The following is a 12,785-nucleotide window of genomic DNA, read 5'->3' as shown; positions in this document are numbered from 1 at the left end:
CACACCCTCCCAGCATCCTGTTTGCACTTACTGGTAATTCTTATCTGACTCCTCCGTGCGCAGCCCAACCCTCCTTCTTGTGGCTAATCCGCTGAGAGAGCAGTTACTCCCTGCCAGGCGAGGGCCTGCATCTCCTCCCAGGTTTAGAGAGGGCTCCTCAGGCTGAGAAGTGTGAGCCACACTCTCCCGAGCTCTGCCGCCTCTGTCTTCGCGTTAGAGTTCGGAGAAGGAAATTCCTGGTCTTGTTTGATGGCCTTGACCCTGCTGGAATTTTCCAGTGACCAGGAAGTGTGTCTCGTGACAGTCCCGCCCACCGCTAACCTGATGCGCCCTCTTCCCCCTACAGGCGCAAAGGGTGCACAGGAAGTTTCCGAAACCCGGCAGAACTCAGCCCCCGTCAGAGCAGAGACCTCATCCCGCGCCTCCGCCGAGCACCGCGGCCCCGGCCCCGAGCAGCACACCTGGGGGCAGCCAGCAGCCCCTGCCGGAAGGGTCACACCTGGGGCCCGGCCCCACGGGCCTGCCTCCTGGGCCCCAAAGAGCCAGCGGCCCTCCCAGCCTCCCCTGGTCTTTCCAGAGAAGCAAGTCCTTGTTTTGTTTGCCCACGGGAGACCCCTCCCCGGGCTCCTCGGCCCTACCACAGTGGTTCTCAAACACAGGTGACGCGGGGCACAGGGCATCGGAGTGGAGGCATGGCTGCCTCCTCTCCATCGATGACTTGGAGGGGGCCCAGGAGACGGACGTGGACACGGGCCTCCGCCTGTCCTCCTCGGACCTCTCTGTGGTCTCTGCGTATTCCGCACCCAGTAGGTTCTGCGGCACCGGGGAAGCAGCCCTCCCCTCTGCAAGATGCGGCGGCCACTGGTCCAAGCCCAGGGGTTCCAGAGACGGACCACTGCCCGCTGGGGGCGGGGTGACCACAGACACCTCCTGGGCTTCCCTCCCTTTCTTCACCAAAGGGCCCGCCAGCTCCTCCGCGACAGCTGCTGCTGCTCCCACTGCTTCCGGCCCCTCCTCGCTCACAGAGTCCGTGCCGGAGCCTCCCTGTGCTGCTCCCAGCGCCGGCGGGGATGCCCCACCGCCCCCAGCGTTGCCCGGACCTGTGGACAATGCCATGGAGGAATTCTACATCTGAACACCCTCTGCCCTTGTTTTTCAGACACACTGGCTCGGGTCCTGCTGGCCCCGCTGGGGCCCGAACCCCACCCGAGTTCTCAGCCCCGCTCCCCGGTCTGTCTGGGATCCGGCTCATCACGCGTTGGCCGCACGGCCCATGCTTACCTGAGAGGGGGCAGGTTTCTAGACACTCGGTGGAAAAATACCAGCGTTTTTATGCAAATAAATTCTCCAGCTTCTGTTGTAAAAATTTTTTGAATCCTCCATTCCCTTTGAGATACGGTCTAGTGCACTTAATACAATTTAAATGCTTCCTATAATTATTTGAAATGAAAAGAAAACCTAGTCAGCCGGAGCTGATTTGGCAATTTTTCATGCTGTGAAGGAAAAACAATTAAAGCCAAAACGTTGAATGTGGGAAAGATACTAAGTGACCTGTAGGAGAGATTAGTGCACAATAACGTAACGTACAGCTTACTGGATTCTGCGTATGTATTTGCATTACCAGGGACCAGTGGCCCTGAGAATTTCCAGGGAGTGCTTAATAGTGAAAAACCTCAGCTTGATAAAACAGTAAACATGTATCAGACTAGGGTAGCGTCTCACTTGGATGCCGTGCGACATCGGGAAATCTGGATTTATGCGAAGGTAGCTAATATATTTTAGAAGGATTTATCCTGAGTGACAGACTCTGTGATTTGAGTTCCCAAAACCAGACTGGCATCCACCTTTCAGCGACACCTTCACCGTAACAAGGAGAGTCTGCGGAGGACCGCTCCACTACCCGGATTTATTTGGATCACTGAAGAATTGCTCATTGGAGTAGGTAGTGTTAAGATTCTTCAACTTTAAAACCCACAGTCCAAGGGCTACGTATATACGTCTCTATATAAATGACAGGAGCCACATTTTAGACCACTTTCTCCAATAAACGTGCATTGTCACACACCCTGATCTTTTCGTCCTTAAATAATTTGTAACATTTTTTAAGCGGCATTGCGATTGCACAGATTAATAAATGCCCCCGTCTTCTCCAAATGGGAAGCTTTATAGGAAATGCCGCCCTGGATGAACACTGTTTCATTGCTAGCCTCCCATGAGTACATAGAAGCCTTAACTGAAGCAGGAGCTCTAGCCCAACCTTAGCCTTTTCTGCCTGTTGTCTGCCTCTGTCAAGCTTGAATGGTAGTTCAGTGTCACCTTTCTCACTCCAGTGAGGGTATGTTTACAGTTCCAAACTCAGCAGTGCCAAGTGCTTTCACCTTTGGGAAAGAAGGGCATGGATTTATTTGCCTTGCTCATTTCCTCATCTGGTGCTCCTCACCTACATGACTCGTAGCCCAGCTCTCACCTCTCTGGAAGTGCCCAGACCAGTCCAGACACCGCCTCAGAATCCTCGTCGACACTGTCCTCCAAGCTGCCGTTAAGCCTTTGCCTTCCCTGTAACGAGAAGCTCAGATCCTGTCCCAAACATCCTGGATATTCCCGGCCTCCCAAATCATAATATGCTCCATTTTAAGTAAATAAAAACACGATCTCTTATAATTCTGGGCCAGGAGAGAGCAAACTTTTTTCTAGAAAGGGCTAGGTAATGAACATGTTAGGTTTTGCCAGCCATTGGGTTTCTGTTGCAACTACTCAACTCTGTCATCACAGTGCGAAAGCAGCCATGGAAGATGTGCACGTGAATGGGCGTGGCTGAGTTCCAGTAAAGCTTTCTTCACAAGAACCGGCCTAAGCCTCGTGCTGGACTGAGGATGATTTACGATCTCGGGCACAGTCCACAGTAAAGCTTCTCAGTCTGCAGCCCTCTGCTGCTGTGGGGTCCTCACGTCATGCCAGTGACTACAGAACCACAGGGCTCAGAGCAGTGAGGGACTTCTTTCTGCTGAGATGGTTCCTAGAAAGCCACTAGCTGTGTACCTCCCCTCCGGAAATGTGACTCACGGCAGCTGAGGATGAAAAACAACATGTTAATGTTAGGGAAGAGAAAACTCCGAGGTGTCGATGCAGCCTCTGAGGAACAGGAGGCAAGCTCATGCGTAGCAAAGGTCCATGAGACATAAACAAGTGGACCAACTGCCAAGTTTGGCTCCTCCTGGCTTCCCCCCTACCAGTACCCTTATTATACTTGCATGCACCCCCAGGATTGCTTCGGAGCCCAACCCTGATGCTGTCTGGTCCGATCCCTTCTTTGTGACCCACCCTCAGCACAGTCCAGTCTACCCAGTTCAGCGACCCCAAAGGATGTCAGTGATGCCATTTAAAAGCAGGAAATGCAAGATGCCCCTGTAACACAAGGGGAGCACTGAGGGAAGCCCACCACACACATTCATGCATCCCCCCCTCCCTTCCCTCCCAGGCTGTGGTCAGAAGTGGCCGTACACCCTGTGCAGAAGAATGTCACAGAGAGATGTTGACAAAGCCCCAGCTTCAACTTCTGGCTGTGCACCAGCATTTTCCTCATCCAGGAAGTCTCCTGACACCCACTGGGGGAGCCGCATTACTTTTGTTGTGATAGATGCTGACATACTGTAAGTGCTCAATAAATTTGTTCACTTGAAACACACGAGGCAGTCTCAAATTATTTCCCTCCTGGATTAGGCTCTGTGGTGTAGGAAATCTAGATTTTAGCCCTAGTTTTTTGTCATTTAATGGAACCCAATCTCTTGTTGATCTTCTATCTCCCCCCAGCGTTGCACAGGGGGTGGGGCATGGTGCCACATGTCCTGGTCTAGGACAACCCATCTCTTGTCTCTTTTCCAAAAAGACTCCCCAAATTACTGCTTATGGTCCCACCGTGGTCTACTCTAAATACCACCCAGTATGGGCTAGAAAGATCAAATGCTTCTTAGGTAGTTCCTAACTGACCTGCCAGCCCCTACAGAAATCATCTTGGGTCACCCATGGGGGGTGGGTTGGTGAGCTACCAAAGATAATTTTGTGATCGGAGGGCTGACGTGTGTACAAGATGGAATATAGTCCTGGGTGTTCTTTGAGCCCTGTGACCCAAGAACAGGGGAACGGTCACATGGAAGTCAGTGGGACCGTGCTGTAAAGTACGTTCCAAGTAAGACCAAATGTTTACTTTTATTGGGAAAACCATGTAAATCAGGAGAAATACAGGAGTCTTTCTTTCCCCCTGCTGGAGTCTGTGTAGATGAATGAATTCTCCAATTCATCAGGTAAGAAACACCTAAGTAGATTCAGAATTCCTGGAAGAGATTCTTAAGGACAAATAAAAGTAATCGTGAAGAGTTCCTCCCTCCCAAACCCCCAGAATGCTATCAACGAGCCATTGTGGTCAATGATCTCAAATCTGAATTTCAGGAGAGCAGTGGAGAGAGCTGAATAGTCCTCTTTCCCCCTCCCTGCCCACCGCATCTCTCCGTGTTTCTGGTCTCAACACAAATGCCTCTTATGATTTATAGGGTTCTGTTTCTCTTTAATTCCTTGGAAATACAATTGATCAGATACAGTAGAGGCTTGAGAAAAATAACATGAGAAATTGACTTTACATTATAAAAATGGATTCAGGAGGGGTCAGGAACCTGAATTTAAAGATTTTTATATAATTAAACTCTTCCAACTTTTACTGAAGGCTGTTTTCTAATCCTGGGCATAGAAGTCTAGATACAAAAATGTCTTTAAATCACATAATTTGAGTGAATAACGGAAGAAATATCAATGGTAATGTTGGCACACTTTGGTCTTTTTTAAATAATTTTTCTAGAGATGTGATAACTATTGTCCAATTATGTGCTCAAAATTAGGATCAACATATCCATTTCAGACAGAAGTCTCCAGAGTGATTTGGTGAGACTGAAAAGGCCCCTTCTCTGGGTCCCTATGGCACGCTTTCTGAACTCTCCATCTGTGATGAGGGTCCCACTTCCAGCTGCCTAAGATGGTATAGAAAAAATGCTTAGATAGATGAGGCACAGGCCCCAACTGGCCTAGTCCAGTTGGAGATTGCTGCAACCACCCCATTATTTGAAACACTGGTCTTAGAAGTTGAGCATCTGGAAGAAGCCAGCCAGGCTCCCTGAGGTCAGCCTTGCCCAATCTCTAGAACAAAGCTCAGAGCATTTTGGAACAGGAGCAACTCCACATGTGTGTGGCACAGTCCAAGAAAGGGCCTGATGAACGAAATCCTTCAGGCCAACTCATCTCGCTAGCTAGCTGGCTGTGGGAAAGCTTTGGTGCCACCTGCTGGCCGCCATGCCCAGGAGGGCCAGCAACCACCCTTTTCGTTGAAGACGGCTCCACCCAGATGAACAAGTTTCCACTTATTATTCTGCATTTATTTTATTTCTACAAGGTATCACAGCAACTGAAATCACGACTGAAGACAATGCAAATAGAAGTAGAAAAGCAGGGCTAAGGGCTAAAGGGTCCATAAATATGCCAACCATAAAGAAAGAAAAACCTAACTGTTGTGGATGACTCTCCCAGAAGCCAAAGCAAAAAGGGAAACGTGAATAGCCTGGTTCTCACATAGGATTTGAAAATCTAGTGACATTGCCTTATATTCATTATAATTTAAGTTGCCTTGATGGTATTCCTCAATGGGAACCAAGTTTTCCTTAGCACAGATTTCTAAAAAATCACTTAGAAAGGGATTTCCAGGAGTGATTTTCTCTCAAGGGATACTAGTTTGCTCCAAGTTGATAGCTTTCTTGATTGTAGGATGGAATTTACAAGATCTGGAGGAGCAGACACAACCATGGGTTGACTGAGCCTTGCTAGACATCTCCAGCCACACTGTGGGGAGAGGGCAGAAAGCCTGAAGGCTGGCTTCCTCCACTCTGGAGACCAAATCTATAGTTTGGCACGTGGAGGGCAGGTGATGAGGCCAACATCCCACTGAGAAAGCAGAGGCTTCTACCCATGGTTTTCGCCTACACGCATAGAGAGTCTACATCTTCTGGAGGCCCTTCTGCATCCTCACCCGTGCTCTGTGGTTCCAAAGTCTACTCCACTCTCTACCCCTCTCCCTGGCACTTGGAAGCCCTTCCTGATAAATTACAAATCCCCTCAGCATCCCTCTCCGAGCTTCCTGAGAATTGATACGAATTCAGGTCCCCGTACCTCTTTCTTCATTGCTCTGAAGAGATTCACTTATTCATCCAACAAGCATTTACTGAGCTCCACTACGTGTCAGGCTGGGTGCTCGGGACCCGGGACTGAACAGAAGAGACGTCGTCTCTCCCTCAGAGAACCAGCCGCCCCTACTGCCATCATTAATGTTTAGATTTTATAGTCCCGCTGATCGCTCTGATGGAATTAACCTCTGGTGCAAGTACCTACGTGTTCAGATTTTGGCATCAAGCAGGCCTGGCTTCCAATTCTGACCATCACCCACTGTGTGAGCTGAGGGCAAGTTATTTCACTCTCCTGGGTCTCAGTTTCACCATCTGTAAGATACGGACAACAATACCTACCTTGGGGGATAATTAGGAGACTTAAATTGCGTAATTTGCATGAAAGCCCTGCGATGCCTACAACACAGCCATACTGAGTGAAGGCTGAGGTTCTTTCCTCCTACACTGGGGCTGCAGGATGGCACGTGTTCTGACCCCGGGGCTCCAGGCTCCTCACATTCCCTAGTGCAGGGAGCACGGCGAGGGCTGGCTTCCCAGCGCTTTTTACAACACAAGTTCCGCTGTCCCCTCGCCACCGTCTCTCTGGACGATTCCCCCCCACAGGAAAGTGCCTGTCCGTCATCACATCCTCAGCTTCCCGGCTTCTGTCTCTCCTCCATCTCAAGCGGCTGCCGGCAAAGTCAGACCTTGTGCTTGTGCCCACCTGCCACCGCTGCTGCTCCCAGATCTCCAGCTGAGCTTCCCTTCACCAACCCCCAATGCCTCAAGCCTGTGCAACCCGTTGTGCCTTCCCGCCTCTTCTCTCCTTCGGGCGCCGCGGGCCGTGTGGCACCTGCAACGCTCCCCTCTGTCCTGCCCCTGCACGCGCTGGCCCGGCCTCACTGCCCAGCCTCCCCAGGGTGGGGGGCTCACCCGTCCACCCCACCTTCATCGCTGCTTGGCCAACTTCCACGCAACTCACAGGCTCCAACCGTCCACACCTGCTCCGACTTGCCAACCGCCCCTCAACTGCCTGGGTTTGCACTACCCTCAGCAGCGAGCCTGCCTCCCATCCGGCCACGACCAGAACTGCCCACCGTCCCCTCGGCCTCCCTCCTCATCACCTGCCGTGTGTCTGACTCTCATCAGAGAGGACACAACACTAATGGGTAGAACGGATTGACCGCCAGGTCCTCTGCCCTTGGACGTGGTTTAAAGACCGGAAATGCAGCCCAGCTCAACAGAGGAAGCCGATCTGTTGAGCAAGTAGAGTCCTGGTCCTATTTCCACTCCAACAGTTATGTTCCACTTCCTGCAAAATGAGCCTCCTGTGCCCTATACAAGTAAATCACCCCATGCCAGCAGCTCTGGAATTCTCCTTAGCCATAAAGCTCAGTGGCAGTCTGGGTCTATGACCTGAGCTGGCTGTGCGGACCCACAGGGGCCCCTTTGCTTCTTTGGTCAGTGTCCGAGCTCACGGCCCTGCCCCGTACTTCCCAGGAGTGATTCCCTGTCCAGCTTCGCCTTTGTGCCTTTGCTGGATCCAGGGAACCGGTGGCAGCTGTGGAGGCAGGCTCAGGATCGTGACCCAACCACATGTGACCAGCTTCCTGCCACATGGACACATCCGGTTCCCAAATCAGTGTGACCCACACCCAACTAGCACCACACTCACATACCAGGCAAGACCAGCTCCTTCCGCCGTATGAGTCCTCAGTTCTGTTCATGGTTTCTTCTCTCTTCAGCATTCACATCCAAAAAACCAGATTTGAATGTCATCACTGAGACATACTGGCCGTGTGACCCGAATCAAAATACTTCATTTCTCGGCACTGGGGTGGCTCAGGTGGTTGAGTGTCCAACTCTTGATTTCAGCTCAAGTCATGATCTCAGGGTCGTGGGATCAAGCCCCGCGTCGGGCTCTGGGCTGAGCGTGGGGCCTGCTTAAGAGTCTCTCTCTTCCTCTCCCCTGATCACTCTCTCTAAAAAAAATTTTAAAAAGAGACAAAAACAAGCCACCTTCATTTCTCACCTTTGGTTTCTTCATTTATAAAGTGGAGGAAATCAGAGCTGGGCATAGGGCACTCGCCTCAGGAGCAAACTGAGGCAGCAAGGTTAATAATATTTTAAGAAACGAGGCCTTCTTCATAGGGTCATTCTAAGGAACAAACGAGATCAAGTGGCCAAGTCCAGCACAGCAAGAGGTCGTTTTCACTTTTCAAGTTAGCAAAGGTTCTCAATACTCAATTTATGTTTCTACATGGCTCTTAGCAGTAATTGGTGCAACCTTTTTGGAGAGAAGCGTGGCAATAGATCTCAGTAGCCTTACAAATGCTCATGCCTTGTAACTCAATTTCTAGGCCTCTATCCCTGGATGGATAAAGAAATTATCCAAGACGGAAGTAAAGCCTTATGCATCTGTTGGTCATAGTACAATTTGTAATAGCAAACCACTAGGAAACAACCTGAACACGTGTGTATAGATTGCCCTTGACCATGTAAAACAGTGCAGAGAAACACAGACTGCAAAGGAGTATGTCAAAGCAGAAGAGCTTTTGCTTCCGGATAGTATCATCATGGGGGGTATTTTTTCTGTTTCATTTTCTTTTTTGCACTTGACACATTTTCCATGATAACCATTTATTAATTTTATAATGAATAAATAAGGGTTGTAAAACTAGAGACACCCAGCCACTTTGAGGGTTCTCAATTTGCACATCACGTCTGTCCCCATTCCTGCTTCTTCGCCCTCTCCAGGTTTTATGTGCCTTCTGTTCCTTCCCCCCAACCCTAGCCACACAGGTGTTGTAGACTAGTGATTAGAGCAAGGGTCTTCTAATCCTGGCTCCTTCCTTACTAGCTGTGAAGCCCTGGACAAGTTCTGTAACCTTCCATGACTCCATTTCCTCATCTGTCAAGTGAGGGCGGTCAGATACTTCGCCTCTCAAGAAATTTGTCTACACCATACAGACACCGGCTTCAAGAACGCCTCTGGGGCTGAACGGCAAGGATGACAAGGTTGTCAGTAAGACCACAAGAGACCAGAGACCCTTCCCCAGTTCACCTACCATTAATCCTCCTGGACTCCTGTATGTCCCCATTCGGGGGAGGGCAGCACTCAATTGTAACGACAGTGGAACTTCCCTACGACGCACAGGATGATGGCTCCACGTCCGAATCAGTTTGGTTTACAAAAGTATTTCTGCACCCCTGATGTTGCTGCCTGAGAGCCACGCCCACTATCCAGTGTCTTTATAAACCGTGTTACCACTGCCCTCGTCTACGGCCACAGACTCCCAACTAGTTTCATGGCCCCCACATCTCCCCACTCCTGCCAATTTTTTTGAGAAGTGCTTTGCACACCCTCCTGCCATGGCCCCTTCTTGCCAACCAAGCAAAAGTACCCGCTCCCCAGATACACCCTCAAGGTTCTCACCACCTGGCCCCAGTCACCTTGTACATCCTAGCACTAACTATTCTATGCTCTGGCCAAACAGGCTCTTAACTCTCCACTAAATATACCCTGTGCTTCCCCGCCCGCATGCCAAAGCTCAGCTTATTCCTCCAACTCTCCGCCCATGCAACACCCAAACCCTACCTTCCACCAAGGCCAGTGCGAACAGCGCCTCCCTCAGGAAGTCTGACCGGTTCTTGCTGCCAGAGCACTTTCTGGTGCCATTCTGTGTAAGCACTCGGTCGCCCGTAACTCAGGACAAATCACAGGTAGTCTTGCTGTTGTTTAGGTACAAGGCTGATCTACCCAGGCAAATTATAAACTAGTCCTTGGTCCAAAGCAGTACCTGAATAAGTAAGATTCAAATGAGCACATGAGGGAGGCATTCACGTTTGTCACAGCTCTTCAGCGGCCTCGCTGGTGTGCCATTCAGGATTAATCCCCATTTTCACATTCCCAAGTCGAGGCCCCTGACCCGCCTCAGGCTGTTCACTTCATGGTTATTCAACCCAAATGTCCTGCAGGGGGGGCCGGAGAGGAAGGAATTGTAGGCAAGGAGGAAGACTCACGAGGCCATGCTGAGCAAGTCTGGATGTACACAGAACCTCCGCCATGTTTAACTTTGTTTTCTGTTTTCAATCCCATCTGCCGTTATGCTTCCAGACTGAAAAAGCCTGACTTTTCTGATCTGTTTGTATGGAATTTTCTCTGTTCCTCCCTCCTCACCTCTGTTTAAATTTCAGTTATTATTTCTGGGCCCTTCGTTCTCCCCATTACGTATTTCTGAGTCACTCTATCCACACCCACATTTGGATCCAGACACACCCTGGTTTGGACCAAGAGTAACACAGACTTGTTACTCTGACCTCTAAAATGTTTCTTGTCTTTACAAACATTCGGGGCTAAACATTGAGGGCACTTGCTCACGGAACCTTTTTCCAGCCTAGAATTTGCTCATATTTCCCTACAGACATCCTATGTGTACATAGCTATTTTTAAACTCTACACCCACAAAACTCTTGGCAAAAACACCAACTGAATGGATTTCAAACCCAGCTGGCTTAAATCCACATGTTTGAAGAACACTGAAATGGCATAAACGCACTTACTTGCTCTCTTTAATGTTCCTCAGGTTAGAATCCCAGCCTTTCAAGGAAGATCTGAGGGCTCAGGTATTTGACCTGTTTCTTAGCCTCAGACTGAAAATCATTTCCATCATCACCTTCCAAGATTTCCCTCAGGGTAGACCAACCCAAGCCCTTGGAGATTTTGTACCCTCCAATGCCACACGTGTAACACAAAACAGCCCGGGGTCCCCTCGGATGGGGCTGTGCATGGAGAATCTCATTCAGAGCCACAGCCGCGCCCTGGAGCTGCGGGTCCCATTTTCACCATGCCCGTGCACTTACCATGCAATTATTCATATACTTTAAAAAATCTAACAGATGGGGCATCTGGGTAGCTCAGTCGGTTAAGCATCCAACGTCAGCTCAGGTCATAATCTCACAGTTCATGAGTTTGTGCCCCACGTCGGGTTCTGTGCTAACAGCTTGGAGCCTGGAGCCTGCTTCAGATTCTGTGTCTCCCTCTCTCTCTGCCCCTCCCCTGCTCGCTCATTCTCTCTCTCTCTCTCTCTCTCTCTCTCTCTCTCTCTCTCTCTCTTCCCCCCACCCACCCAAAAATAAATAAAACAGTAAAAAAAAAATCCAACAGCTAGCAGACTCAACACTAGGGTACTAGGAAATGTGGTGCAATAACCCAGCAGTGTGAGGCAAACAATGATGGAGGAGGAGGGAGGCCACCTGTCTGTTTCAAGGGCATTTCTCAGAGCCCTGGCCTCCCTCTTAGTGCACCAGCAGCTTTGAGGCCACCTTCCTCAGATTGGTCAGACCTCAGGAGGGCCAGCGTGTCCCTCTCTACCCTGGGAGAAGAGGCAGCACCAGATCGCCTGGGAACGTGCAGGTAAGAACCTCCCTGCATAAGACACCGCAGGAGCTGGTGAGGCATTCACAGCCCAGTAGAAAAATAAAGAGGAGAAGGTGATGGAATCTGTGTGCTGGGTCACGTCACTGTCCCATTTCAAGTCCTTCCGTGGCTTCTCATTGCCTTTGGACTAAAATTCCATTTGCCTGTCCCCGAGCCACAGAGGCCTACATGACCTGGTCCCTCATCTCTCTCAACCTCCCTCCCAACCCCCCTCTCTGCCTGCCTCACTCTCTGCTGCTGCAACATACTTCTTACAGGTCACCCGACACTCCATACAATCTACACATGCAGTCCCTCCACCCGCGATGCTCTTCTGCCTCTGCTTTGTGCCTCGATTGCCTTATTCTTTTGGACTCCAAGCAAATGCCATCTCTTCTGAAAGGACTTCCTTGATGGACCACTTGTCTGTGTCTTCTTGCCACCTAACTATCTACACACACATGCATCCCCTTCCCTGCATTCCTTTTCTTCTCCAGGCAGCCTCTGGCCTTTCTTCCAGATACAGATCACAATTTTTAAGTGTCTTCTCCGTATATTGCATTATTTTTTATTTGGCACCCTGACTAAAGTACCCTCCTGACAGCAAGGCCCTCCTCTAACTCACATACCGTTGTCCTTACATTTGACAGGTGCTCAACAAATATTTGTTGAAAGGATGAGTAAATGAATATCCACACAAATGAGGAGCACTTATTAGGTATTGAATGACATTCATCCACATCTCTAGGGTACATGATCTATTGGATTCCTTTGTTTCCATAGATCAAATGTAATCTACTGAAGCACTGACCTGCCATCCCCATGTCCCCATAGGAAATTTATCCTGGCCTTCACTGGGGCTCCCACACCCTCTCCAGGAATCACATAATAATGTGGGCTTACTTGGTGCTGGGAAATCAGGAGAGGGGTTGGGGCTGGGTCCATGGTCGTAGCCATCATGGCCATTGGAGTAGCACTCTGGTCCCAAGTATAACAGGCACTTTGCCCCAAGGAGGCTCAAGGAAGACTTCAGAGATGGTCTTCTCACTGTCCCCAAGCCCTCCTGTTACAGTGTTAGAGACATAAACAAATCCACACTTTTTAGTGGCTCATAGTCTACCAATAGACACAAACCTTTAAACCTTGCCCTACGGTAAAATAATGGC

The 12,785-nt window shown here is 49.9% G+C and overlaps 1 protein-coding gene across 5 annotated transcripts in view; it reads left to right on the top strand.

The window, feature by feature from the left end:
• Positions 1-12,785, top strand: part of FAM124A (family with sequence similarity 124 member A) — a 115,923-nt gene that overhangs the window by 97,143 nt on the left and 5,995 nt on the right. For 2 of the 5 annotated variants that reach the window (XM_047878666.1, XM_047878643.1), the window contains one exon: positions 347-3,721. In XM_047878666.1, the coding sequence (XP_047734622.1) occupies positions 347-1,135 (789 nt within the window). In that variant the 3' untranslated portion in view covers positions 1,136-3,721. Of the gene's footprint in view, positions 1-346; positions 3,722-4,589; positions 4,595-9,447; positions 9,462-12,785 lie in introns of those variants that run through there. The other 3 variants (XR_007156393.1, XM_047878661.1, XR_007156394.1) reach the window with 3 other exon arrangements.

The sequence above is a fragment of the Prionailurus viverrinus genome, chromosome A1 (assembly GCF_022837055.1).
Source record: "Prionailurus viverrinus isolate Anna chromosome A1, UM_Priviv_1.0, whole genome shotgun sequence".
NCBI lineage: Eukaryota > Metazoa > Chordata > Mammalia > Carnivora > Felidae > Prionailurus > Prionailurus viverrinus.
Note: the sequence above shows the minus strand (reverse complement) of the source record. Positions and strands in the feature narration are given on the sequence as shown.